This window comes from Triturus cristatus, chromosome 4_1 (genome assembly GCF_964204655.1).
Source record: "Triturus cristatus chromosome 4_1, aTriCri1.1, whole genome shotgun sequence".
NCBI lineage: Eukaryota > Metazoa > Chordata > Amphibia > Caudata > Salamandridae > Triturus > Triturus cristatus.
Window position 1 is genome coordinate 357629972 of NC_140585.1, and position 26814 is coordinate 357656785.

The 26814-nt window shown below is 43.3% G+C and overlaps 1 protein-coding gene and 1 long non-coding RNA gene across 2 annotated transcripts in view; one reads left to right on the forward strand and one right to left on the reverse strand.

Moving 5' to 3' along the window:
• ETFBKMT (electron transfer flavoprotein subunit beta lysine methyltransferase) overlaps window positions 1–17662 on the forward strand; it is a 164689-nt gene extending 147027 nt beyond the window's left edge. The window contains exon 3 of the mRNA XM_085652368.1: window positions 17030–17662. Coding sequence (XP_085508494.1) covers window positions 17030–17373 — 344 coding nt within the window. The 3' untranslated portion in view covers window positions 17374–17662. The remainder of the gene's footprint in view (window positions 1–17029) is intronic.
• The window catches only part of LOC146854942 (uncharacterized), a 206188-nt gene that overhangs the window by 149165 nt on the left and 30209 nt on the right, over window positions 1–26814 (reverse strand). The gene's annotated exons all lie outside the window — the stretch shown is intronic.

Sequence of the window (26814 nt, forward strand, 5' to 3'; positions counted from 1 at the left end):
TACCCACCACTAGAGGGAGAAACAAAGGGGGTCTATGCACTTATGTTTCCAACTGTGTAAAAGACATAAAAATCTCCTTTGCACCAGCCTCTGCTTTTTACCAAATTCTGCACATCACGCTTGGGGGAAAGTTACATATAGATCTGATAAATTTTTATAACAACATACCGAAAGATCTGTGGGCCTCAACACTTAAGGAACTAACTGAATCCTTAAAAAACTTGGACGACAAGGATTCCTCTGATACCTGTGTTATTTGGACTGGCGATTTTAATCACACGTTATGTCCACTCAGTGATCAAAACATATGTGATCTGGGGGAAAGGGAGGGCGTTCCTTCTGCACATTTTTCCCACACCCCTTTAGGAAAAAATCTAAACGACATACTCTTCTCCTTGGATTTGGGTTTTGCTAACGAACTTTGTTCTCCATCAGTCCCATTCAGCCCCACTTTTATAGGCAGAGGATGTAACTCCACCATTGACTTCCTGCTTATATCTAAACGCTATTCTGACTATATTTGCTCGTTTGAATTACGCGAGGTAGCAATGAGTGATCATCTACCCCTCAGTTTGTCCCTGGCCATTCCGAAGGCTAAAAGCAACACCGATTCTACGGTTCAGAATCTATACAACCATAGATTGCGGCTTGCCAGGAGGAATGGTTATACCTTAAAATGGGACAAAGTAGAACCAGCGGCCTTTCTTGGTACTTTAATCCGCTCCAGGGTAGATGAATTCAATACTTGTCTAATTGAGAGCGCCGATCCTTCAAAAGTGACCGATGCTTTCCTTAGTATCTCTGCGGAAATTGGGAATCTACTTACAAAACCTCTTCATCATGGGGCTAACAAAACCAAGAGGTGGTTCGACAGAGAGTGTAGTAGGACTCACGCCTACTTATTGACCCAACTAAAGAGAGACCCCAGAGTAATGGTGGATGTCAGATCGGCCAGATCCGCTTATCAAAAGGCAGTTAAAAAAAGGAAGAAAAAAATTAAACCGGATGCGTGGTTTACCCTCCGAGAAGCCTGTCAATCTAAAAACAATACTGCCTTTTGGAAAGCAGTGAACGCTCCTTTTTTTACTAATAACGAAACAGACTCTATTGAAATAGCAATCACTGAAGAGACTTGGGTGACTTACTTTCGGGAACTCTATCAAGAAGACCCCACGGTAGTTACAGACGGGGGGGAAAACTTAAGATTACAGGATAGATTGCACTTTCCAATTAACGTTGCCTTCTCTATTGACGAAGTTCTGATAGCCATTGATAAGAGCCCAGCGGGAAAGGCTCCGGGCCTGGACGGAATACCCGTGGATATATATAAGGCAAACAATAAGTTATGGGCTCCTCTTTTAACCAATGTTCTTAACAGCTTTACTAAAGTGGGCTTCCCACGGACTTGGCAGGAAGCCATCGTGGTCCCCATTTTTAAGAAAGGAGATCGTAACACACCGAAGTGTTATAGACCGATCTCCTTACTTGATTCTCTCATGAAGATCGCGGGGAGAGTTATACTTAATAAACTGCAAACATGGGCCGACGAAAAAGGTATTCTCTCCCAGTTCCAATATGGTTTTAGGGAAGGTTTGGGAACTATTGAGCAAGGATTGAATCTAGCTCTGCTAGTAGCCAAATATGTTGAGGCAAAAAACGAAAATATATTCCTCACATTTGTGGACTTAAGCTCGGCTTTTGACTGCATCAACCACAACAAACTCTGGCTAACCATGCAGGACATGGGTGTGGACCCAAACCTTCTAATTTTTATCAGAGAATTATATCGAGATGCGGGTGCTAGGGTTCGTTTCGGAGAGAAGGGGGAGTGCTCTTCCAAATTCCCTATAGGAAAGGGCGTGAGACAAGGCTGCATTTTAGCTCCTTTTTTGTTTAACCTATATATTAACTCAGTCGCATCTCACCTCCTGGAAGATAAGCAGGACTATCCAAAAATCGGCAACTCCCACATCCCCATTCTTTTATATGCAGACGATGCTGTAATTATGGCCCAGACTCAAATCGGCCTACAAAGATCGATTAGCAAATTCTCAGAGTACATGGGCAATAGGGGTTTAAAGATCAATATCAGCAAAACTTTTACTATGTGCTGCACAAAAAAGAAGAACCTTCGCTGCAATTCTTTTTTATCCGACACAAAACTTGCGATTGTCAACACTTTCTCCTATCTGGGTATTAATTTTGATAAAAAGGGCACTTGGCTAGCAGCAAGGGAATCAAGAAAATTAGCCTTCTCACGAGCTATAGGAGCCGTCAAACATTTCTCTAATAAGGTAGGGGGTCGTCCTGTATCAGTGCTGTTGGACATTTATAGAGCTAAATGTGTATCCACCGCACTGTATGGTGCAGGAATTTGGGGTATAGGAAACGCCTCGACCATCCAGATCTGTCAAAATGTTTTTCTTCGTTTTTTACTGGCAGTACCTGGGTCCACTTGCTCTTACGTTTGTCATCAAGAGCTGGGCGTACCTTATATCTCTGACCTCATTAACCTAGAGCCCATTCTGTTGTGGCACAAAGTTTGGTCGGGCACCGAGACGGGCTTGAACAGGGATATAATCAAGGACTGTCTTGGCTTAGATGGGTCTCCAAAAATCTCCTGGTTCAAATATCTAAAAAATTTCTTTGTTGAGATGGGCCATCCGGAATTCTTTGATTCCCCAGACACCATGGCAGAACTGTCAAGAAAAAAACGTAAGAAATTATGCCTGGTCTTTCTGTCAGAGAAACGCTGGTTGCTGGAGAAATGTAAGAGCTCCGTTATGGCTAACCATTTACTTATTCAGAAGCAAGGCATACAGCCATACTTGAATCTTGTCCCTAGCTGCTATTCTCGAATGCTTTTAACCCGATTTAGGGTTGATGCCTTTTTTAGATTAGTGACTTTTCCTGTGATGAATTGTTGGTCTAAGGAACTTACTCCCTGTCCCTGTGACGAGGTTTCCGTTCAATCGTCTCTGCATTGTATCTTTTTTTGCAAATATTACTCAGAACCTAGGAAAAGGTTGCTCCGACCCGTTTTAAAAAAACTAGGGCTGAGGCAATGTAGAGTGGCTTTGGTTAAACTGCAATTGCTGGATGATGAATTCCTCATTTTCTCTGTTTCAACATTTCTTAAAACCATTATAAGATTTAGGATCTCCATGAATTAGGATATGTTTTTAACTGTTATTAATTTGTACTGCTTCTTGTAAAAAATGAACTATTTTATATGTATGCTTTTATGGTTTTTCTTTTAAAAATCGAATAAAGCTGTTTTGACTTTTGACTATAAAACTAGCTCAGGAACATGAAGAAACTTTAATATAGTACGTTCTGGCCAGGATTAAAAAATCGTGCACCAACAGTCGACAGATTTTTAGACCGCGATGAGGAAACAATTGGTCAACATGTTTCAGCCATCTAGCCTGTGAGAAGGCTCGGCTTTCATTAGGACCTGTAATACTACTGCGTGCAAAAGAAATGTGTCATAAACACAAAAAAGGATACAAGGACACTCTTTCAGTGTGTCCAAAAGTTGGTGACAATTACCTAAAAAGTAAGAAACATAAATGTAACCAACAGCTAGTGGTGTTCCAGAAGAGAGAACTCTTAAAAATGAAATAGACTTACCCGTGAGCACTGGGTAAATCACCACACCTCAACCTGGCAACCGCTCAGGAAGGGAGCACCGCTCTAGAAAAGACGGTGGTAATCCATTGTTAATAAGGATGTCTACATACAAAGGGGGATCATTATATATTTCCTTTTTGCGCTGCGCCCTCACTCATACTTCTAGCTCTACATTTGTGGATTTAGTATATCCAACATCATATTACAAAACATCCCTGAGCTCCTCCCTCTCAGAGAGGGGGTTGTAGCCGCCAGAGGAACTAGGTTTTTTCTCTGGGAGGAGAATCCCAAATGATGAAGCATGTCACCTTTGGTGAGTGAGGGATTTCGTCCTATAAAGGGATATGCCCAAAGATATATCTATTGGGCGTAGACATTGGTTGTGTTCCACTTTTCTGGTTTGATTTAATTTTTGATGTAGTGGTTTCCACACTTTCTTTTGATAGACCTCGGGGTTTCGTACTGTTATTTGTCTTGATTTTGGGGAATAAACCCTGTGTGGTCTTTAACCTTTCCCTTAGACCCTCCGGCTTCGAAAAGTATTTTGTTATAGTACTTCATAAAGGCACATTTTTTCTAGATGTGGACCTCTTCTTGGATAGTATGTGTCCAACATATTTGATTTCACAATGTCTGTACTTTCCATGTCAAACTCTGCTAAGTACTGAATTCTAAGGAAAGACTTCAACACGCTTGCTAGGCCTAGATTTACCCAAACAATTCCAGTTGACTTCGAGAACAAACTGGCTGAGCTCAACCAATCACAGCACTCATAGGACCCTATCTCTCTATGGGAACGTGTTTTCAAGCTGAAGCTGTACAGTGTATTGGTTAGAGACTTTTCTGCTGGAATCTTCTCCCACATCTCCTTCATCTCTGTTTTCTCTGATTTTGTAATATATGAAGTGATGTAACGAACAACAGCGATGGAGTTGTCTGCAACAAATTGTATATCCATATTAGCAGTCCACATTTTGAGAATCACTGGGTTATGGTCATTATAATACTTGGAGGTGCCTGTTCTTCTGAGGTTGTATTTTTTTGGGGTGAATTTCGTGTCCGTGTATGTCTGACTGCAGATAAAAAGCTGTCCACTCTTCCTTGGGAAATGCCAGGTCGTGGAAATCTAAACAGACCTCTTATATAAAATTTTCCTGTGCTTTTCTATTTCCGACGAGAGTACTTCCCAGATCTGTGTGTTTGGAAGCACAGAAATTGGTGTCTCAGCCCTTTTCCACCACTGTCTTCTGGGATGGTGCATGTCGCATTCTGTTCTATAAAGTACAGACTCATCACTGTCTGATCCAAATCTCAGTGTATCGTTTATTCATAACAGCATGTGAATATGAGGAGCACCGCTGGCTTGGTACTCTTTATGCCAAAAGAAATCAGCTAATTCACCAAGAGGATGTTTTTTTGTTGCATTTGAAAGACAGCATGGCTTGAAACCTGTGGTTAAAATTACTACAAACATTAGCAGGAGCCAAAGAGCAAAGTTCTCCTGCTGCCTTATATAGAAATTTTAATGTTTGTTTGCTTCTCTCAAAAATTCAAGCAGGTTATCCCACGCATACTCTGCAGAACTTGGTGTCATAAACAAAATAGGTTCACCTAGGTGTCTCAACATACATTTCCATTCTCCATGACAACATTACCAATACTTATTGGTCCAGCGTTGGCACGCCATCAAATTAATCAAGTTGTACTCCAAGTTTTCATCCTTGCCATGAACTTTGTCTCCGAATTCCTTTGCAGAGAGATTTTGAAGGTTAACTCCTGTCTTTAGTATATGGTTTACAGCATATGATAATCCACACAAGTCACTCTCAAACAGAAGATGAATATGTATGGAATACACTTGTGAAATCAAGGATCCTATTAATATAATCTCATTAAACTGAATTCAGCTGCTGGTATTTGTATGGTGTGGTCATCCTAGCACCCATCTGCTCCAGTAGGAAATAGTTGTGGAGAACAGCGAACCTCTAAACCTTTTTCCCACACACTCATAGGAGCTTGGTTTGCTTGTTTCATTTGAAAGAGTTCAATAACATCACCAATAACGTCTTGAGAATGCAGGGGATAGATACTGTAGTGTTTATATATTTCTTCAGATGTGGATCGATCCACTCTTTCAATCTGTCCACTTGAAGGTATTGTTTCATCCTCCACACAAGTTATATCTTGACCATCAACAGGGATAATGTTTTTTCACTTTACTAACATACACTAATACTTGCCAGATTTGTTTGTTCTTTGTAGTCATACCATCAATTCTAACTTGTTATGTATTGCTCTGGCTGGCATTTTGTTATCCTCTAACTTATCATAGAAATACTTACATATAATTTGCCGTGTGGACAAATCAAAGCATTTTTCTACAAATGTTCAGATTTTGAATAGAGAATAACATTGTGAGTTTGGCTTTTGTAGTAAGTGCGTCAACAACAAATACAAACACAGTTTGGCTTCTCTGAAACTTTGTAATCTCTTCTGTAAACTTATCAACACTAATGCTTTGTCATGCTCTTTTACACCTCCAGTAACTAACTCTTCATTTTCCCTAGACTCCTGATGGAATAAGGATAAGGATAACTGGTTTTGCATCTTTTTCCTTTCTTATAACAATTTCTCCTCATTCTGAGACTCAGAGAATCATTTTTTGAATATTTGTTATCATTTGTCACTCTGAACGACACTGATAATTTGACATATAATTCACTTCACAGCAGCACAAGTTGGTCCTAACGAAAGCCAAGACACCTCTTTTTTAGGATTAATAGGCTGATACATGTAGACCACTTTCGTCACTAACTGCAGGTATATGTTATCCCTGCAAGTGCCGTGTTTCTAACCCTAGCCCCAGGATGTGTCAATAAAGGTATATTACGTACCTGATAGCTAGTTTACTCTTTCGCAATCATTTTCTTACACTGCATCTCTCACCTGACTTGATTTGTGACTCATCATTGTGGTATTTAGCATACCTCTATTTAGAAACAAAACATCCCTGAGATCCTCCCTCTAAGGGGGTTGTAGCCCATGCCAGGACTAGGCATCCTGGTATGAGGAGAATCCCAATGATGAAGCATTCCAACTTTAGTGGGTGAGGGATTTCGCCCTAAAAAAGGAATATCCTAGAGGTTGGTGAGCTGCCTTCTCGGATAACCTCTATCACTCTTGTTAAACCTTTAAGACCCAAGGGTTCTATTTTTTGTGACTAGTGTTAAATTGGGGAGTCAACCCTCGCAGGTCTATACAATCCTCCTTGGACCCCCTATCCATTTCTTTGTGAACCAAGGGGTTCTAAATGCCAAGCCAACCTGGCAGTAAAACTGCACACACAAGCTCTGCAGCAGTAGGCCCGTGTGTAAAGGACTACTAGTCTGGATGGGTGACTAGGAGTGTCAGTACTTGACCACATATCTCAGTGTTTCAGTCCCTATTGGGGTGTGTGGCTGTACGTGTAAGTAACTATATCTGTATATGAGTTACTCTCTTATTAATTCTATGGATGTATAAACCTGTATGCAAGTAGCTCTATGGATAGTTTACTGGCTGTGTTAGTCAGTGTTGCAGTATGTAACTGTGTGTGGAACTGGCTCTATTACTGCTAGATACATACGCGCTGTGTGAGTGAATGTCTAAGTGCCTCTGTTGCTGTCTTACTGGGTGTGTGAGTGGCTCTATACTTTTATAAATAGGTATGCGAGTAGCGGATTAGATGGGAGAGTGGATGTCTAAGTGGACGTATGGGTCTGTAAGTGCATGTGTAGCTCACTGAAACTTCATTGTACATGCTTTACCCTTTCAGCACATACCACCCTACCCTATAGTCTATCTACGGCCTACCTTAAGGGTGACTTATATGTAGTAAAACTGGAGTTTAAGCCTTGGCAAAGGGATTTTGAATGCCAGGTCAACCCGGCAGTAAAACTGCACACACACAAGCTCTTCAGTAGCGGGCCCAACACATGTTTAAATGACTACTTGTCTGGATGGATGACTAGTAGTGTCATTACTTGACTACATATCTGAATGAGTGTTTCAGTCCCTCTTTGGATGTGTGACTATATCTGTAAGTAACTATATCGTTATATCAGTGACTCTCTTCGTAACTCCATGGGTGTATAAATCTGCATGCAAGTGACTTACGGACAGCTTAGCTGCTGTGTTAATGAGTGTTGGGGTATGTAACTGTGTGTGGAACTGGCTGTGTTCCTGCTGGGTACATAAGTGCTGTGTGAGTGAATGTCTAAGTGCCTTTGTCACTGTCTTACTGGGTGTGTGAGTGGCTCTATGCTTTTGTAAATAGGTATATGAGTTGCAGTATGGGTGGGAAAGAGGATGTATAACTGGGCATATAGGTCTGCAAGTGCACATGTAACTCACTGAAACGTCGAAGTACATGTCTTACCTCTCAAGCACATACCACCCTGCCCTATTACCCCAGCCCTATTACCTAACTACAGCCTACTTCACAGGTGACTCATGTATAGTAGAAAGGGAGTTAAAGGCTTTGCAAAGGGGTTTGAAATGCCAAGTCCACCTGGCAATAAAACCCAACACACAGACTTTGCAGTAGCAGAGCTGAGACATGTTTAAAGGCCTACTCGTCTGGATGGGTGACTTGGTTGTGTCAGTACTTGAGCACATATCTGAGTGAGTGTATCAGTCTGTCTGTGGGTGTGTGACTGGATGTTTAAGTAACTATAACACTATTTTACTGGCTCTCTTAGAAACTCTGAGTTTGTAAAACTGTATGCATCAGACTGTATTGTTCGCTTCTGACTGTGTTAGTGAGTGTTGGGGCATTTAACTGTGTGTGCAACTGGCTCGGTTAGTGCTGGATACGTAAATGCTGTGTGAGTGAATGACAAAGTGCCTATGTCACTGTGTATGCAAGTGGCTCTATGCTTTTGTACATAGGTATGTGAGTTGCAGTATGGGTGGCAGGCTGGATATATAACTGGGTGTATGTGTCTGTAAGTGAGCATGTAACTCACTGAGACTTCAAAGTACGTCTTACCTTCTATACGCATATTACCTTGACTTATGACCTATGTACTCCCTATGTTGGGAATGATTTAAATGCAGTAAAAGGGAAGATTACACCTTGGCAAGGAGTTTTAAATGCCCACTCGATCTGGCAGTAAAACTGCACATACAGCATCTACAGTAACATGCAGACTACATGTTTAAAGGACTACTAGTCTGGATGGGTGACTAGTAGTATCACTACTTGAGTACACATCTAAATAAGTGAATCAGTCCCTGTGTGGCTGTGTCACTGGATGTGTAAGTAACTAAGTTGCTATATGACTAGCTATCTTAGTATCGCTGCGGATCGCTATATGTATATAAGTAGCTGTATATATTGCATAGTGCCTCTATTACGGAGTATTGGGTTTTATAAATGTGTGTGCAACTGGCTCTGTTACTGCTGGATACATAAATACTATATGAGCATGTCACTGAATATCTACATGCCTCTGTCTTTCTCTGACTGGCTAGGTGAGTGACTTTGCTTTTCTAAATATGCATACAAGATGCAGTCTAAGTGAGAGACTGGAATTTCACCCTGCCTAGGGGTCTCAAAATACACATGTGACAGACAGAGACTTTAAAGTGCATGTCTTACCTACTAACCACATAGACCCTGCCCTATGACTTCTCTACGCCCTACCTAAGGGATAACTAGTGCATAGTATAATATAAGTTTAAACATTACTATGGAGTTTTTAATGCCAACTCGACCATGCAGAAAAGCTACACACATGCTGTACACTTCCAGAACACATGATTAATGGACTACTCGCACACCTACTCTCAGGCCACACAGACACTGACTCACTGACTCACTCACACACCCACAGAGACATTCACCCATTCATAAACCCAACAAAACACTCACACAACCACTTACAAAGCTCCTCATACACTCACAATACTTTGTGCGTGAGTGTCTGAGTGGATCTGTGAGTGGGTGCATAAGTCTCTGAGTGGGTGTAACTGTGTGATTGGGTCTCTGTGTAAGTACAATGGTAGCTAAATGAGTATCTGAATGTATTTTTCAAAACAATCTTTGCAGCGAAATAAGCGAATACGTCGAGATGTCACACAGGGGCACGCGGTGGGCTTTGCTACGAATTTGAGAATATCATTTGTGGAAAAAACTGTTTTTGACATGTTGAACACAAAAGGGGTCCATAAAATATCCCTTTATCACACCCATTGGGTCAGGGTACCCCTACCCTGGCCCCTTATATATCTTCCAATCTTTATTATGAGCCCCTCAGGACCGTGTCCCATTATATAAAATGGCGACCGCAACTTTCTACACCGATTGTGGCCAGTTGGCGCATGTATTTGCGACGCTTCATAAATTATTCACAATGGTTTTGCGACCTTAGATACACAAATTTGGATTTTCTTTCATATCTTGAAAACGAATCACAAAAGGTCGCTCTCTGGACCAACATCTAGCTTTCTGCCAAATTTGATGTAATTCCGTAAATCGGTTTGGGCTGTAGTCGTGTCTAAAATTCCTATGGGAATTAATATGGGCGATGCACATTTTCATTAACTTATATGCACGTCGTTACTTTATCAAAGGCATGCTGGATATGAACTATGTTATTGTAGCAGTTCTTATTGTATTAAACTGACATTTAAAAACTGCAAAAATGCTATGAATGGGATTTTTTACAAAGCATGCTGGAAATTGTAGTATGGCAAGACTACTGGGCATATTCAACCCGCATATAAAGCATGTGATCACTTACCTTTATGATCTCTCTCACCTGTTACCAAGGCTCTTATGTTGAGCTGAAATGCGTAAGGACTAGGAATGGAGATGCCATTTTGCCACTTCTAATGTGCTAATGAAAAGCAGAGAATCCAATGATTTTGCCTCGGCATTTTGCTTTTGTTGGATGTATTTATGGGTGCCATGTTCCTGTTTTGAAGGCTGTCCTCCATGGCCTATGGCTTCCGTAATGGAGGAACTGTATTTGTGTTCATGAGGACTTTGGAGTATGAGCCGCTTGTTTCTACTTTACAAGTGGATTTTCTCTGGATTACTGCAGTGCGACACAATTAAGGGGGTTAGGAGGAACGATTGTCTCCTTGCGGTCTTGAAAGTTTTTGCTTGCACCATTCAATTTTTATTTGTGGCAAATTGCATGAAAGAATGCTTTTTATTGACTTTTATGCACATTGTCACTTTATCATAGGCATGCTGGATATGAACTATGTTATTGCAGCAGTTCTGAGGGGATTTAACCGTGACATTGACAAACTGCAAAAACGCTTTGGTTGCGAGAGGGGTGTGTGGTGGACTGGGTAGATCTGACTTTGGTTACTGCGAGGCTTTTGTGAGCTGCGTCAACAGCCACAAAAGGACTGAGGAGCCTGTTTGTTACAGTGACTGGATGGAAATGGGCCTAGTTTGTAGCCCTCTTCTGTAGCCATGGAAGGAGTGGAAGGCAGAGTGGGGCTGGCGTGGGGCCATGGAGAGTGCCAACAACCTGGTGGTAGCCCTCCTGTCCCACTGGCATTCCATATCTTCAGACAAATGGGTGCTCATAATTTACAGAAACCTTGCCGCACATGTTACCATCCTCACATCGTTGACAGAGGACCACCTCTCCTTTTTCGTCAGGTAGTGCAGGCTCTTTTAACCAAAGGAGCCATTGAGAGGATGCCAACATCAGAAGTAGGTTATGGCTCCTATTCGTGCTACTTTCTAGTTGCAAAAAAAGAAGGAGGTCTCGGCCCTTTAATAGGCCTGTGCTCTCAACTACTTCCTGAAAAAAGGAGAAATTCAAGATGCTCATATTGGGTCAGGTCCTGTCTGTCTGGGACCCTGAAGACTAAATTGTAGCATTGGATTTGCAGGATGCATATTTTCCATCCCAAAGACATTACCTGCAGTTCGTGGTGGGCCACAAGCACTGTTAGTTTAGTGTGTTCCCCGTTGGCATTACCAGCATCCTTCAGGTGTTTAAGAAGGTGATGACGGTGGTTGAATCCCACCTGCAGATGTCAGGGTTTCCAGTCTACCCCTGCTTCAGCGACTGGCTGTTGAAGGCAGGTTCACCGCAGGAGGTCGTCACCTACCTCCAGACTGCTGCAGACCAACCTGCATTCTCTTGGGTTCACTATCAACATGCCAAAGTCGCACCTGACTCTCTCTCAGATGAACCCTTTAATTGGAGCCATTCTGGACACAGTGCGATTCAGCACCTATCCTCCGGAGCGGCTAGATCAGGATAATCAGGCTATGATCCCGATGTTTCAGCATCTATCCTGGGTTTTGGTGAGACTGACTGAGGATTCTGTGTCTCCTGGCCTCCTGCATTTTGTTGGGAAAGCATGACCACTGCCATATGCATGGACTGCAGTGGGACTTGAACCCCCAGTGGGTGCAGCATTAGGGGAATCTCTCCCCTCTGGTCCAGATATTGGAGGCAACTGCAAAAGACTTGCAGTTGTGGCAAACAAACTGTGATTGGGTTAGCGGCAAACCTCTTTTCCTTCCCCACCTAGATATCACAGAGTCGACAAATGCGTCACTCCAGGGTTAGGGCGGTCTTCTGGGAGATGTGGAGATTGGATGCTTTCCGCCTCCGGCAGGGTCTCTGCAGCACATCAGCTTTTTGGAATTGAGAGTGATTTGCTTGGCATTGAAAGGCTACCTCCCTTCCATTGAGGGGAGGTTAATTCCGGTGCTCACAGACAACACCGCCGCCATGTGCCACAGCAACAAACCGGGTGGGGTGGGGTCACGAACCTTGTGCCAGGAGGCTCACACTGGAATGTCAGGATATTTTCCATGCCATGCAACACGTTGCGGGGTCTTTGAACGCCAGGGTGGGTGAACATAACCATCGATGCCTCGCAGATCATGAATAGCATCAACATCTGGAGAAGGTACAAGGCCCCTTCCACAACTGGAGAGAACATTGGTTAAATCTATTTGTCCCCGAACTCGCAGTGTCAACACTTCTGCAAATTGGGCTTTCCAAGGCGGCTCTAGCTTGGAGAAGTCTTGCTTCTCGAGTGTGGCTAAGGTCTCCTGTATGCCTTCCTGTTAAAACCACTCGTGCTCCCAGTTACGAAGATCAAACCTGGCCCAAGTTATCTGGATAGGGCACGAAGATTATGGGTATGGTATTGCAAACTCTTGAGCATGAGCATCGGTCCTTCGATCGGGCTGCCCCTTCAGGAGGATCTCCTTTCACAGCATTCATGCATGGACAATGATCAGCGACAGTTGAATCTTTGATCTCCCTCCCAAAATCTGTGAGGCCATCTTGGTAGCCAGGAGTCCCTCCACAAAGATTGCATATGCTTGCAGCATGTACAAGTTTGTGGCCCTCGGTCTGCATCTTTGTTGGAGGTGTTACTGTTTGCGTCGGCTCTAGCCCGGCAAGGCATTGCTCTGGGCACAGTTAAAGGGTAAATTTCAGCCATCTCACCTTTTTTGTGGTTGCCGGATCAACCCTCCCTGTTCAAGTCACCTGTTGTGACACGATTTCTGAAGGGCCTCCAACATATGCTTTCACCCAGACCTTTTGTTATGTCCCAATGAGATCTAAATTAGGTTTTAACTTTATTGACGTGTTCATCTTTTAAAACCATGCATTCTTTTCCCCTAAGACGTATGATGATCAAAACAGTTTTTTTGGTGGCCATCACATCGACCCAGGCGGGTAAGCGATCTGAAGGTGGTTTCTGTTAACCCTCCGCACACCAGCTTCTTTCCAGGCAAACTGGTTTCTGCACCTGTGCCTCTTTTCTGCCTAAAGTGGTTACACCCTTCCATGTGGGCCAAAGTATCACACTGCCCCCCTTCGTTGTCTGCCTCATCCCTCCAAAGAGGAGGAGAGACTCCACCGTTTGGACCCAAAAGGAGCTTTTTTTTGTACTACATCGATCACACCAGAGCACACCAGGTGGGTGATCAGCTCTTGGTTGGGTTCTTTGGAGCAAAGAAGAAGAAAACAGTTCAGACACCTACAGATGGATAGTTCTCACATTAGGATCTGCTATGGATTGGCAAAAAAACAACCCCCTGAGGGCTTGCGGGCTCACCCTATCCACACATTCACCAAACATTACTGCCATGACAGTCAGGTCTGTTGTGACGGGCACTTCGCCTGTTTCGGGCTCCAGCGAGATATTGCTTTGTTATCTATTCTAAGGTGAGGAATCTACAGCTAGAAGTCTCTATCAGATGAAAAAGTAACTTACCTTCAGTAACGCCTTATATGGTAGAGACTCTATCTAGCTGCAGATTTGTTACCAACGCTCCCAAACTACCCACTTCTGCGAATCGGTCTGCCTACCTAAAAGAGGTCCCTGTAGGCCCATAGTTTTGGCACACTAGTGAACTCGGCCTTCTGACGTCTCTGTGCATCTGGCGCAAAAATAATCAAGAAAAAAAACTGATGTCAGTGCACTAGTGTAGCGCCTGTATAGGCATCGAACACAACTTATCTGATGTGGAGGCCGCCGTGGAGACGATCAACACCACCTACCGGCGCAGAGGTACTGCTTACGTCTTTCTAGATCCAGTGTGGCGCCTGGGAAAATTCTAGGTAAGGAATCTGAGGCTAGATACAGCATCTCTAACAGATAAGGAGTTACTGAAGGTAAGTAACTAATTTATCTAGTCCGAATATTGTAATCCCTTCAAAATGGAAGGGTTTGCTAGATAATACGAAGGTTGTCTACGGATCAAACAATAAATAAGTTTGTTTATGAAGATCACATATTTTTAAATCAATCATCTGCAAGTGAAGATATTTATTCTTGGTTTAAACTTCCTCGAAGTTTTAAAACAAATTTGAAAGGAAAATAGACATGTCGATTTTTTGATAGCACTTCTCTGAGAATCTGACAGTTTTGCAGAACACCTGAAGTTTTCAAATGCGGACTGCAGTCCCTCCATCTCACATGGCTAGACGTCTAATATGTCATATAGATCCCTCCAAGGAATTATCGTCCAAAGGTAATGAAAAGATGGGGCACAGACACAGCAGATGGCCAAGTAAACAGGATGATTTATTGGGAGATAAAGAGAGCCGTGCCAGGCACCTCCAAAGCATAGATGATAACTGCCACTTCTCCACATTCAAAGAATCTCATCCTAACGTTCCAAATGACATCACAGTAAACTGAGTTCTCAAATTCGCATTTTGCAGCGAGAACTTTTAACGCCGTAATGAACGTGTTTATGCTTTCGTTGGCTTTTTGCGTCCTTGTAAAAAAATTGTACCTATGTACAACAATGTTTTTAGTTTTTGTGAAGTACTTATCTAATTGTAAAACAGCTGTTTCAAATTCATCGGGGTCTTGACCATCAGGTGGTTCAAAAGGAGGAAGATGATCAAAAACATTTTGTCCTTCTACTCCCAGATGATAATACATGAGATTTTTCTTTCTTTCTGGTCTATATCTTTGACCGTCAATTGCACCTAAATATGCTTTGAACGACCTGATCCATAGCTTCCATTCGAGTTGTGGTTCTCCAGGTTCTTGTAGAAAAGGTGCCGGTGGTGTGACACTCTGCATGCTTGAGAATATAGATGAAAAATATTAAAGAAATGAGCAAGAGCTAAAACCCAAAGAAACAAAATTGCTGTGGGTAACTTTTGAAAATTAACAAAGAAACCACCATAAATTAACCACAAGATGGCAGTGTAGATTGCTTGAAGTTGTGAGCATGTGTGTTCGATTTATATGCAGAGCTGATTGAATTAAAAAAAAAATGTGCACCTCTGGATTTACTGCGTTTGTTTCCTTTTTTTTTTTAAAAAAAAAAACGATTTCAATCAGATTTGGTGAACTGTGTGTATCAGCGTGAAGAAAGTAAACTTTTATTTTTTCCCGATTGACACACAATGGCTGTGTGTACCAGCGTGGAAGCTCCAACTTTACTTCGCTTTATTGCTGTCTATGTCGCTATGACGACCATCCAAACAATGTCAACGTGACACGCGAATGCTGTGCGTGTCAGCGCAACGCGTACCCCATTACGTTTTTTTGCTGACTGAAGAATGCAGTGACGCGCAAATGCTGTGCGCGTCAGCGTAGCATGCAAGGCGTAATGAAACAGCAGGCTCGATGAGACAAATGGAGCGTTATGATTCAGCAGGCTCGATGAGACAAATGCTTATGAGGTAAGAGATTCCCTCGCGCTGAGTCTCGCTGAGAAGCTGAAAAGCGCGCGTCGTCTAATTTAAATGCAACTCGTAATCTTTGCTTCTCTCAATTCCCTCGCTGTAAATCACGCAGTAGAGAGAAAAAAAAAATATTGTCTCTGAGGTACCGGCGCGGCACGGCTCTCTCGTCAAGCCCAAGTGAAGCCCCAGAAATGTAATATGAGAGTTACTCACATGTAGTCTGAAGAACGCAGATTCGAAGAGACCTCTATTCAGGGCAGAAATCACAACAGGCGAGAGAAAATTAAAAGACCTACGAAAATCTCACTTCCAATTCTCGCCTCATAGGAAGTTCAATGCAGGTACCAGTTCATGTAGTGAAGTCCGGTTTAGAGCTCCATGTAGACTCGCATCCCGTCTTCTGTCGCCAGTGAAAAGATGGGGCACAGACACAGCAGATGGCCAAGTAAACAGGATGATTTATTGGGAGATAAAGAGAGCCGTGCCAGGCACCTCCAAAGCATAGATGATAACTGCCACTTCTCCACATTCAAAGAATCTCATCCTAACGTTCCAAATGACATCACAGTAAACTGAGTCACATCACCACAGGTAACCTGTTCTTTCTCTGAAATGTTGTTCATTTCGTCATCAAAACTATGTAAACGCCTCCCCAAAATAGAGATACAAGCCCTGCTAGACAGCTGACGTCTGCCATTGCTTTAGCCTCTTATTAAAGTATCCCATCAGAGACCGATTCCAGATTATAAATGATAATAAATCCCTGATTTGCTTACATTCTGATGTAAACCCTTTCCAGACTTTGAAAACTACATTTGTCACTGGAGGAAACTCCAGTTTCCACAAGCGCAAAATCCTAAAACCATTGTCTAGAAGCCTCTTTCGTTTCATACATTTTGTACCCTTGTCATTCACTTTGTATATGGTCACCTTACAAAATTAAAGTTGCTAGAAGTGTACGGTAATTTCTTTACATTGAATTGCAATAAAAAACATTCTATCAGTGTCTATGTCAAAGAGCAGAACACTAGCTTTGAACCACAGAACAGATCGGTAGGGTTTGCAAAGGTCTTACTGCTAGCACACTGGGCAGTTAAGCAAAGTATCTGGTATTGTATTATATCGCAAAAATATACAAGAAAATTATTAATTGGCATGTAGTGTTTTTGACCGAAGCCATCTCTAAATGTATTTTCTGTTTGCAGTTGCAGCAGCAGCCATTGCATTGAACTGCGAGCTCAACAAAGTGAAACCTGTCCCAGTGCTAACCACAAATATTACTGGCTCAGATCCTGAAAACTGGAACCTTATTGTCTTAGGAGATATGTTTTATGATGAACAGCTTGCTGATGATCTCCATTACTGGCTGAGGCAGTGCATCTGCAGATATAAAACGAAGGTATTGATTGGAGACCCTGGAAGGCCCCAGTTTGTGAGCCACAAGATCCAAAGACAACTACACAGACTGGCGGAGTATCCGCTTCCTGAATGTACAAAACAGGAAAACTATGGACTAACTTCAACTTCAGTCTGGGGTTACCAGCCCTGATTTTTCTATCCTCATCAATACCTTTGAAAGCGCCAAATATTACTTTTCTTATGAATGTGGAGTTCAGAATTTTAAACCAAAACAACATGAGTATCATTTTTATTAAATACATGAAACGCAGAAACTGTTACTGAAATCTAAAATTGGTCTTTCAATTCAGTATGCCTTGATGAAGTAACTCTCTACATAGACTCTCGAATTTTTACGCTCATTATGCCAAAATAAATGAAATTTGTATTAAGAAAAAAAAAATAGAAAATGGATAAAGCGTTGAGAAGTTGTTACCTGATCGAAGTACTTTTTTTAACTTAAAAATGTTTTGAAGTTTAAAAATCAGGATTATACCTAAACATCAGTAAATAGGACTCATGCTTTACTTATTAGAAAACTTATACCTTCTGATTAGGAAAATAGAACATGTCATGTTATTGTATTTGCATTAGAAGAGTTTTGTTATATTAATACATTCTAATAGTTATCTTCTATCGCTAATGAATCAGTTCATTGAATGTGTGAACCGTTAATGAGTTCCTTTCAAAAAGGTTTTAGCCGATGAGAAAGAGAGGAAAAGAAGAGGTACAATTTAGCACGGTTCCAAAAAGAGCAAGGATAGCATGCAGCCTGTTTGCACTGCATAATGACGTAGTTCCCTGAGAGCATTAGAGCTCCAAAAGTGTTATTGAGTGGACAGTCGAGACACAGTGTTGTTTCATTATGGGGCTTTTAGGTGATTGTAGAAACAAGTCTTTTTCCTTAACAATTCCTGTTACTGTATGTCCTCAGAGTGTTTGCTCTTCTGGTAGATTGGACCCATGCCCATCATATGTGTACTGATAGTTGTGTTTTTCCATTCTTAGCGAATGGAATTGACCCTTCCCATAGTTATCATAAGATCTAGTGGGGAGAGATTAATGTTTGCAGAGCAGTGAGGACAAGGAAGGGGGAAGGCCTTTAACCCCTTGAGTGCCCATGACGAGATGGTCTTGTCATGAGCCCCGCCTGCTAATGAAACACCCGGCACAGGGCGTGGAAAGGGCGGGGCACACAAGGGGTTAAGATGATTGAAGGTGGGTCAGGTGTCCATTCTAAACAAAGAATGAGAGAGAGAGGAGGAAACCAAGGGGATTGTTCGTCACCCCAGAGTCCTATGAATAATCAAAAAGAACGAGCTAAATGTGGTTTCCATAGACCAACATCTCCTAGGTCACGGAAGTTGTCTTCCTAAAGAAAGCCCATTAGGTGTTTAGAAGAACTCTCACCCACCATCCTAGTTGGTGGCATGCTTCATCAGCGGGTTCCCACCCGGTAAACAACAAGAACGAGTTAAATGTGGTTACCATCGACCGACATCTCCTAGGTCACGGAAGATGACTCCCTAGAGAAAACCCATTAAGTTTTTAGAAGAACCCTCACCCACCAAATGGCATGCTTCATCATCGGGTTCCCACCAGTGGGCAGAGTGCCTCCTATGCGTGCTTCGACGCCTGCTTATAGTGGGGCGGGATTTGATTTGGTAGATAGGTGAATATTGTGTGGGTGAGCCTTAAAACTGCCTCCAGTCAATCAATCAGGGTCTTGTGAAGCGTGCTACTCACCCGTGACGGTTACAAGCCGCTGGAGGGGGGGTTGGGTGCGGCTCCGGTTCAGCCAAAGAGCCAGGATACTAGAGCAAGAGTGCCGGACATTACGTTATTAAAGAGTTCCTGGAGCAGGGTTAAAACCATGATGGACATGAAAGAGGAGAAATGACCTCACACATCCTAAAGAAGTGAAGTGGTCTACATGTTTCAGCCAAATAAACCAGTGTTAATTGGCTTTCTTCAAGACCGGTGCTGCTAGGGCCACGATGGACCCTTTGCATGTATCGTGACTGCACACGTGCTAAGTTGTGCTTAAATTAAATGTTTTCATAACCTACGATTTACAACAACATCGAACATTTCTGCAAAATTAAAGAAAAGAAAATATATAAGAAAACATGACTTGCTTCTGACACTGTTAGGTGATTTATAGTATTGTGCAAAGCATGCAAATTGTCCTGCATCCAATGCCCCAGTGCCCTTTATTTCAAAACAAGGACTAGCGATTGTGCGTGCTATTATTGTGGCCTATTCGTATACTTATAACACTCCTGATATTCATTACCCGGCATGGTAGGAGATATTCAATCTCCTACCAAACCAGAATTAGCTACAAACAAACATTGGCACAGGTTATTTATGGAAAGGGCTTCTATCCTTGTTTAGGGAATAAAGTATAGTATTGTAGGGATTGCTTTTCCTGTTTGCTCACTAAAGATGAGGTTGTCATTGGCTGCATTGTGTAGGTTACCTTTTTAAAGGAGTTGCCTGACTTGCTGGGATTTACTCTAATAGCAAATAAAAGGGGTTATGTAGCTAGCAACAATAATAAAAGGCAAATGAAGCTTCCTTGACTATTGCCATGCGGTGCAAAACTGTTGGAGAGTGAACCGTTGATACTAATTCTGGGAGAGGGGTGAATATATGAAGTGAGGACCATATGGGTGAAGAATGTACTTGTTGAAATCCTATCCAGTACTGCACACAAAAACCCAAGAAACCTTACCAAAGGCTTTTTTGTGCCCAGTGCCATTGAAGTTGTTGTTGGTTATTCAGCAGTTTGGCTTTCTTGCTAACATGGCTAAACAACCTAATGGTGTTTGAGGCAAATCTTCTGTTCACAAAGTGGACCTGGATCAGGTTAATTAAGGTTCTTTAGTGATCTTTATGTTTAGCTGATTTTACTTATTCTACAATTGAATCTCACCGCAACTTCGGCGTTTTTTCCTTTTGTGGCATCTTAAAGGATTTCAGCCTGTTTCTGGTGGGCTCTTATCCCCACTTCGCTCCACCTATTTTCTGTTGCCCTGGACCACTCCCAGCCGAGTATTGACGCTGTGGAGCCGGTCCCGGGCACAGAATAGCGGCGGCCATCTTGGGTGTGGACTGGGCTTGACAGCGCTCTAGTGGAACATAAAAAGGGATGTCCTTGTCTTCGCGCAGCGAACGCGCACAGCGGACGCGCCTGACTCGCGCCGGAGTCGCGCCAGAGTCAGGCCTGTCTACGCCCATCCACGCCAGGACGGGCCAAGGGACACAAGGCATGGTTCCGCCTCCTATAGTCCCAGTCCACTGCGGAGACAGCCATACCTACACTAGTAAGGATTTAAAATTACTTAATCACCCCCCCCGTACAGTGCGCCACGTGCGTATTGCCCATGCATAATTTTAAATGTTCACATTTTGGTTTCACCATGGGTAAAATGTCTATGTGTAATCAATTCAGTGCGCTACATAAACGGGGTAAATCTAAAGGTAGAACTAGGGAAACTAGGGACACTAAAACCTTCTCTTCCCCCTCAAATTTGCATTTTTGGAGTGTGAACTGTAGATCACTCCCAAAACATAAGGCTGATATCTACGACTTTTTAGCAGATGAAAAGCCTGACGCCATGTTCCTTACTGAAACCTGGCTCCAGGCCTGCTCGGGACCTGATATTGCCCTGGCAATCCCCGAGGGCTTCAAACTGATCAAAATTGACAGAGACACTGGTAAAGGGGGAGGCATGGCAATCGTCTTTAAGTCTAATTATACATGCACTCTTGATGCCCTTCCCTTGGCTGGATGTGAAGCCGGATTATTTAAGCTCGCTATTAGCCTCCGGTTTACTCTATCCGGTCTTTTGATTTACCGTCCCCCTGGCAATGCTACCACTTGGATGACCTCATTTTCCGACGCTGTTGCACCCCTTTCGCTGAAAGCTGCCAATTTCTCCATTCTTGGCGACCTGAACCTTCATTTGGAAGATGACCAATGTAATGTCGGCAAATTGTTTTTATCTGAATTGGAAGCTCTAAATATTTCTTTATGCAATTCGGGGCCAACACACTCTGCCGGACACCTATTAGATCCTGTTCTCTCCAACCTCTCTTTTGAATGCTCTTCTCCTGCTCGTCCTCTGGAGTGGTCGGACCATTATGCCGTCCACTTTGTTCTATCTTTGACCGGAATTCAAAATAAAAAAGGGAATAGTAAGGATGTGTTTATACGTCGTTGGCATAAACTCAATATTGCTGACTTCAACACATACTTATCAAACACTCTCCCTAATATTCACACATCTACATCCGAATTAAACTCTGAAGTATCTAAATGGCTGCATTCTGCCATTGAAGAACTCCTTCCTCTAACACGTAAAAACTCCTTATCTCATAGACCCCCTGCGCCTTGGTACTCTGAAGATCTTAAGCGCATGAAAACCAACTGTAAGATCCTTGAGAGGAAATGGAGACGTTTCTACTCTGCTTCCTGTAAAACAGTTTACAAGGAAGCCATTAGAGACTATCACCATCATTGTAAAACAGCCAGAGCTGCTTATGTCTCTAAGATAATCGACAATGTTAAAAACTGTCCCCGTACTCTTTTTTCGGTCGTGAAGAGACTATCCGGAGCCGACACGATACCAGCATCTCCCGTTTTGGAAGAGGCTCAATGCAATTCTGTGGCAAATTCTTTTTATATCGAAAGTAGAGCGTATTTACGACTCACTAAGTACTTCTTTACCCTCGGATACTTCTCAGTCTGACCCCCATCAATTCCACTCCTATTTTGGACTCATCACCTCTTTTAAGGTTGAAACTTGTAAACTGGCTTCCTTTCAATTATGTTTCCTTCTCCCATTGTTTACACAGCATTAAATCTGGCTCCCCGTTGGACCCTGTACCCGCTGAGATTTTGAAATTACTCGATCTTAGTCCATGTCGTGTGCTTATGCAACTTCTTAACTCTTCACTTCTTGAATCTTATGTCCCTCAGGAATGGAAGCATGCAATGATAATTCCGCTACTAAAAAAGGCTGGAGCAGATTTTACCAACTTATTGAACCTTAGACCAATTTCATTGCTTCCCATTCTATCAAAAATCTTAGAAAGGCATATAAACTCACAATTGTCACTTTTTGTGGAGAGCTCGGGCTTTCTACATCCGTTCCAATCCGGCTTTAGAGCCCATCATTCTACTGAAACCACCCTCCTAGGGGTTACCGAGAGTCTGCGTCACAGTGTCGATCGCGGAGAAACATCAGCCCTGATCCTTCTCGATCTCAGTGCGGCGTTCGACACTGTGTCTCACTCCATCCTTCTCGTGACTCTCCGGTCCCTGGGAGTAGAGGGTATGGCGCTAGCCTGGATAGCTTCCTTTCTAAAAGATCGCACTTTTCAGGTGTTCTCTGCTTCTGCCTCTTCTGCTATTTATCCTTCGGCGTATGGTGTTCCTCAGGGATCGATACTCAGCCCCCTACTTTTCAACATTTATGTAAGACCTTTAGCCACTATTGTGGAGGAAGCTGGCCTCACATTATTTTCCTACGCCGATGATTCTCAGATTATTTTTTCTCTCTCCAATAAAGAGTGTAAGAACATCTCCGCTCTGAAAGAAGGTTTGATCCAGGTATCTAAATGGATGAAGAGAAACTTCTTGAAACTCAACGGTGACAAAACTGAAGTGGTGATAATAGGCAAAGACAAGGATCTCTGGGGCCCCCACCATTGGCCAGATGATATGGGACCAAGCCCGCAACCTGTAACCGCAGTTCGTAATCTTGGATTCATCATCGATGACACAATGAGACAGCAGGCTGTAAAAGTAGCCTCTCTTTGTTTTGCCACCTTGAGATGGCTTCAGAAGATATTGTGGATGTTGCCCCCTCCCACTCAAAGAACGGTCATCCAGGCGTTGGTCGTTTCCCGGCTGGACTACGGCAACGTCCTATATCTTGAAGCCGATCTGACAACTATCAAAAAAACTTCAGGTTGTACAAAACGCCGCTGCCCGCCTGCTCTGCAATGTCCCCAGGAGAATTTCCGCATCTACCGCAGTTCGAGATCTTCACTGGCTAAAAATCCCTAACAGAATTAAATTCAAAGCTCTGTGCTACATCTTTAAAATCAAACATGCCTCAGCCCCCAAATACCTTCAAGACCTTGTTTAGGCCTATAAACCTCACCGTACTCTGAGATCATCACTTCATGGGGACTTTTCTGTTCCCAGATACAGACTAGTAAAAATGGGGGGCCGTTCCTTTGCCCATCTGGGTCCCAAATTTTGGAACACTCTTCCTGTGTCCCTTAAAACAGAAGCCAATCTTCTTCGTTTCCGCAAAGGACTTAAAACGTGGCTCTTCCAGCAGTAAATTTTGGTTCAGTGAAATCAGCCTGACACTCTTTCTTCTTTTGTCTGTCCCTTAGCACCGGGAAACCCACTGCGGGTAGCTGCGCGCTTTAAAAGTTTAAATAAATAAATAAATCTTTATCCCCGAGCTCTAAGAGAGCAGTGTCACTAGACCATTTTCATTTTGGAAGCAGAAGAGCAAGTATGTTCGCCTATCCACCCATTTCTCACGTTAATTGCTTTTCCTACACCAGGCCATGTCTCTTATTGAAAACTTCGGTCCTCTTTAATTTATGATGGTCGTGTAAGATCTTTTAGCATTTCATGGGGTGGTTCATACCTTTGGTGTTTAGGATCTAGTGGGTTTCAAGACTGTGGTAATAAACCTGGTCCCATCAAGTAATATGTATGATTGAAAAATGCCTACATTCTTCCCTGATAGCTATTTAATGGGAAAGTGAACGAGTAGATATATGAAACACAGAGTTCTGGTGTATACAGCTGCCATTGTCGTGTTTGACCATCACTAGCAAAGTAGACAGAATAAAGTAGACTTTGCAGAGAAGGTTCAATTAAACAAAAATCCCCAAAACAGCAGCCCTCACATAAAACCCACTCCCACCCCAAACCCACCATTGAATAACTTTCATAAGTGGAAGCAACCTACAGCCAACAAATAGAGTGCAACACATCTTTCTCAACTAATATCACTGTGTATGTTAAACAGCTTCTCATTGGCCTTCGTAATAGTGATCCCTGTTAAACAAGGGCCATGGTAGAACCAATTGGCAACCTTCTTAATTTGTATAATACTTCATTATCAGTATAAACCAAATCTAGGGCCAGATGTACATACATTTAGTGAGTAAGTTACACACCAAAGATAGCATGTGCTCACCCTCTGGTAGCTTGGCGCAGAGCAGTCAGGCTTGTCATGGGAGGCAATGTTGAAAGCGTTTACACAACACGCTCACTCAGAAACACAATGAATACACCACAAAAGAGACTCCATACAAGATATATATATATATATATATTGTCATATTATTACCACTCCTGAGGCGGAAGCCGGGAGAGTTTGTTGCACATTTCGTCTTGTTTTTAACCTTGCAATTGTTACTGATTTTAATTTGCACTGTACTCTTACCAGTGAGCACTTCACCCCTTGAAAGCTGCTGAATCGCTCCTGCACAGCGGATCCTAGCGCTGTGACGGGAAGGGAACAACATCGACGCCATCGCGCGCCAAACCTCGGGGCCTCGCCCAGTTCCTGAGGCCACGCCCACTCCAATTTCAAATCCTTTTTAAATCGCGCAGAACCGCGAGCGCGCTAAAGATATTATTACCACTCCTGAGGCGGAAGCTGGGAGAGTTTGCTGCACATTTCGTCTTGTTTTTAACCTTGTAATTGTTACTGCTTTTAATTTGCACTGTACTCTTACCTGTGAGCACTTCACCCCTTGAAAGCTGCTGAATCGCCCCTGCACAGCGGATCCTAGCGCTGTGACGGGAAGGGAACAACATCGACGCCATCGCGCGCCAAACCTCGGGGCCACGCCCACTTCCTGAGGCCACGCCTACTCCAATTTCAAATCCTTTTTAAATTGTGCAGAACCGCGAGCGCGCTAAAGATATTATTACCACTCCTGAGGCGGAAGCCGGGAGAGTTTGTTGCACATTTCGTCTTGTTTTTAACCTTGCAATTGTTACTGCTTTTAATTTGCACTGTACTCTTACCTGTGAGCACTTCACCCCTTGCAAGCTGCTGAATCGCCCCTGCACAGCGGATCCTAGCGCTGTGACGGGAAGGGAACAACATCGACGCCATCGCGTGCCAAACCTCGGGGCCACGCCCACTTCCTGAGGCCACGCCTCCCCTCCCCCTACATCAATGTGCCTTCCCCGGACGCGCAGCGGACGTGCGCAGCGGGCGCGCGCAGCGGGCGCGCCATATGCGCGCCGAAGGGAAGCCTGTCCGCGCCAGGTTGGGCCTAGGGCCCTCCTCCCCAGGAGCCCACGGTCGTGGACCAAGGGTGTACTCGTCTCATCTACTAATGTCCATGCGACCCCCTGTTAAGCAACACTGCAAGACCTTACCAAATGACAGGCACGACACCATCTCATGTTCTAACTGCAATTTCCAACTCGAAGTCCCCCAGCTTTGTAGGCCCACCTCCCAAGGTCACAAGCCGACACATACTTGGCGCCTTGGAAGTCTAAACTGTAGATCCCTTCGTAAACATAAAAGAAATATATACGATCTCCTATCCGACAATTTACTGGATGCCTTGTTCCTCACAGAGACGTGGCTTCACGCCAGCTCAGGCCCAGATATAGCTGAAGCTCTTCCGCCAAATTATGCGATTGTCAGACAAGATCGTACCACCGGAGTAGGAGGCGGCATAGCAGTCATTTTCAAAAAATCACTGCATTGTACCTTGGAACATGTCTCTTTAAATGCCTGTGAGATAGCCCTCTTCAAACTCTTACTCCATCCGAATTTCTCTTTCATGGGCATCTTGATTTACCGACCACCTGGCCCGTTGCATTCTTGGGTCACGCAACTGGTGGACTGGATTGCCTCGGTCAGGTTAAATTATAGCAACCTATCTATTATTGGTGACCTGAACATACACTTAGATGACGATAGGAACAAATTTGGCACTAATCTAATTCATGATCTGGCTGCCATGAATCTCACTTTGTGGAATTCGGGAGCTACGCACAAAGGCGGCCATCTACTGGATCCAATTTTTTCCAGTTTTCCCCTGTCACTTAGCCAACTAGCCACACCCCTACAGTGGTCAGACCACTTTCTCATTTACTTTAGTGTGTCTAACCATCTGACTTTCAGATCCTCCGACTTGACAGGGCAGTCCGGCAAAAGAAACTGGAAGAGACTGGACATAACGTACTTCATGTCTGTATTAAACTCTGCCCCTCTAGATGAATTCTTTAATACTGAAGATATTGAGATTGTTGCCTCTAATATAAACAATTGGCTATTAGGAGCTCTAAACATCTGTCTCCCGTTGGCACGAAATAAATTTGCATCCCACAATGCTCCTGCGCCCTGGTACAACGAGGAATTGAAGGCAGCCAAATCCAAGTGTAAACGCTTGGAACGTCTTTGGAGGACGGACTACTCCCCTGCAGCCTGCCTGACTTACCGAAAAGAACTCAAGCTCTATCACAAAGCATGTTCCAAGGCCAGAGCTAATTACGTGGCGAAATCAATTTCAGATGCCACCA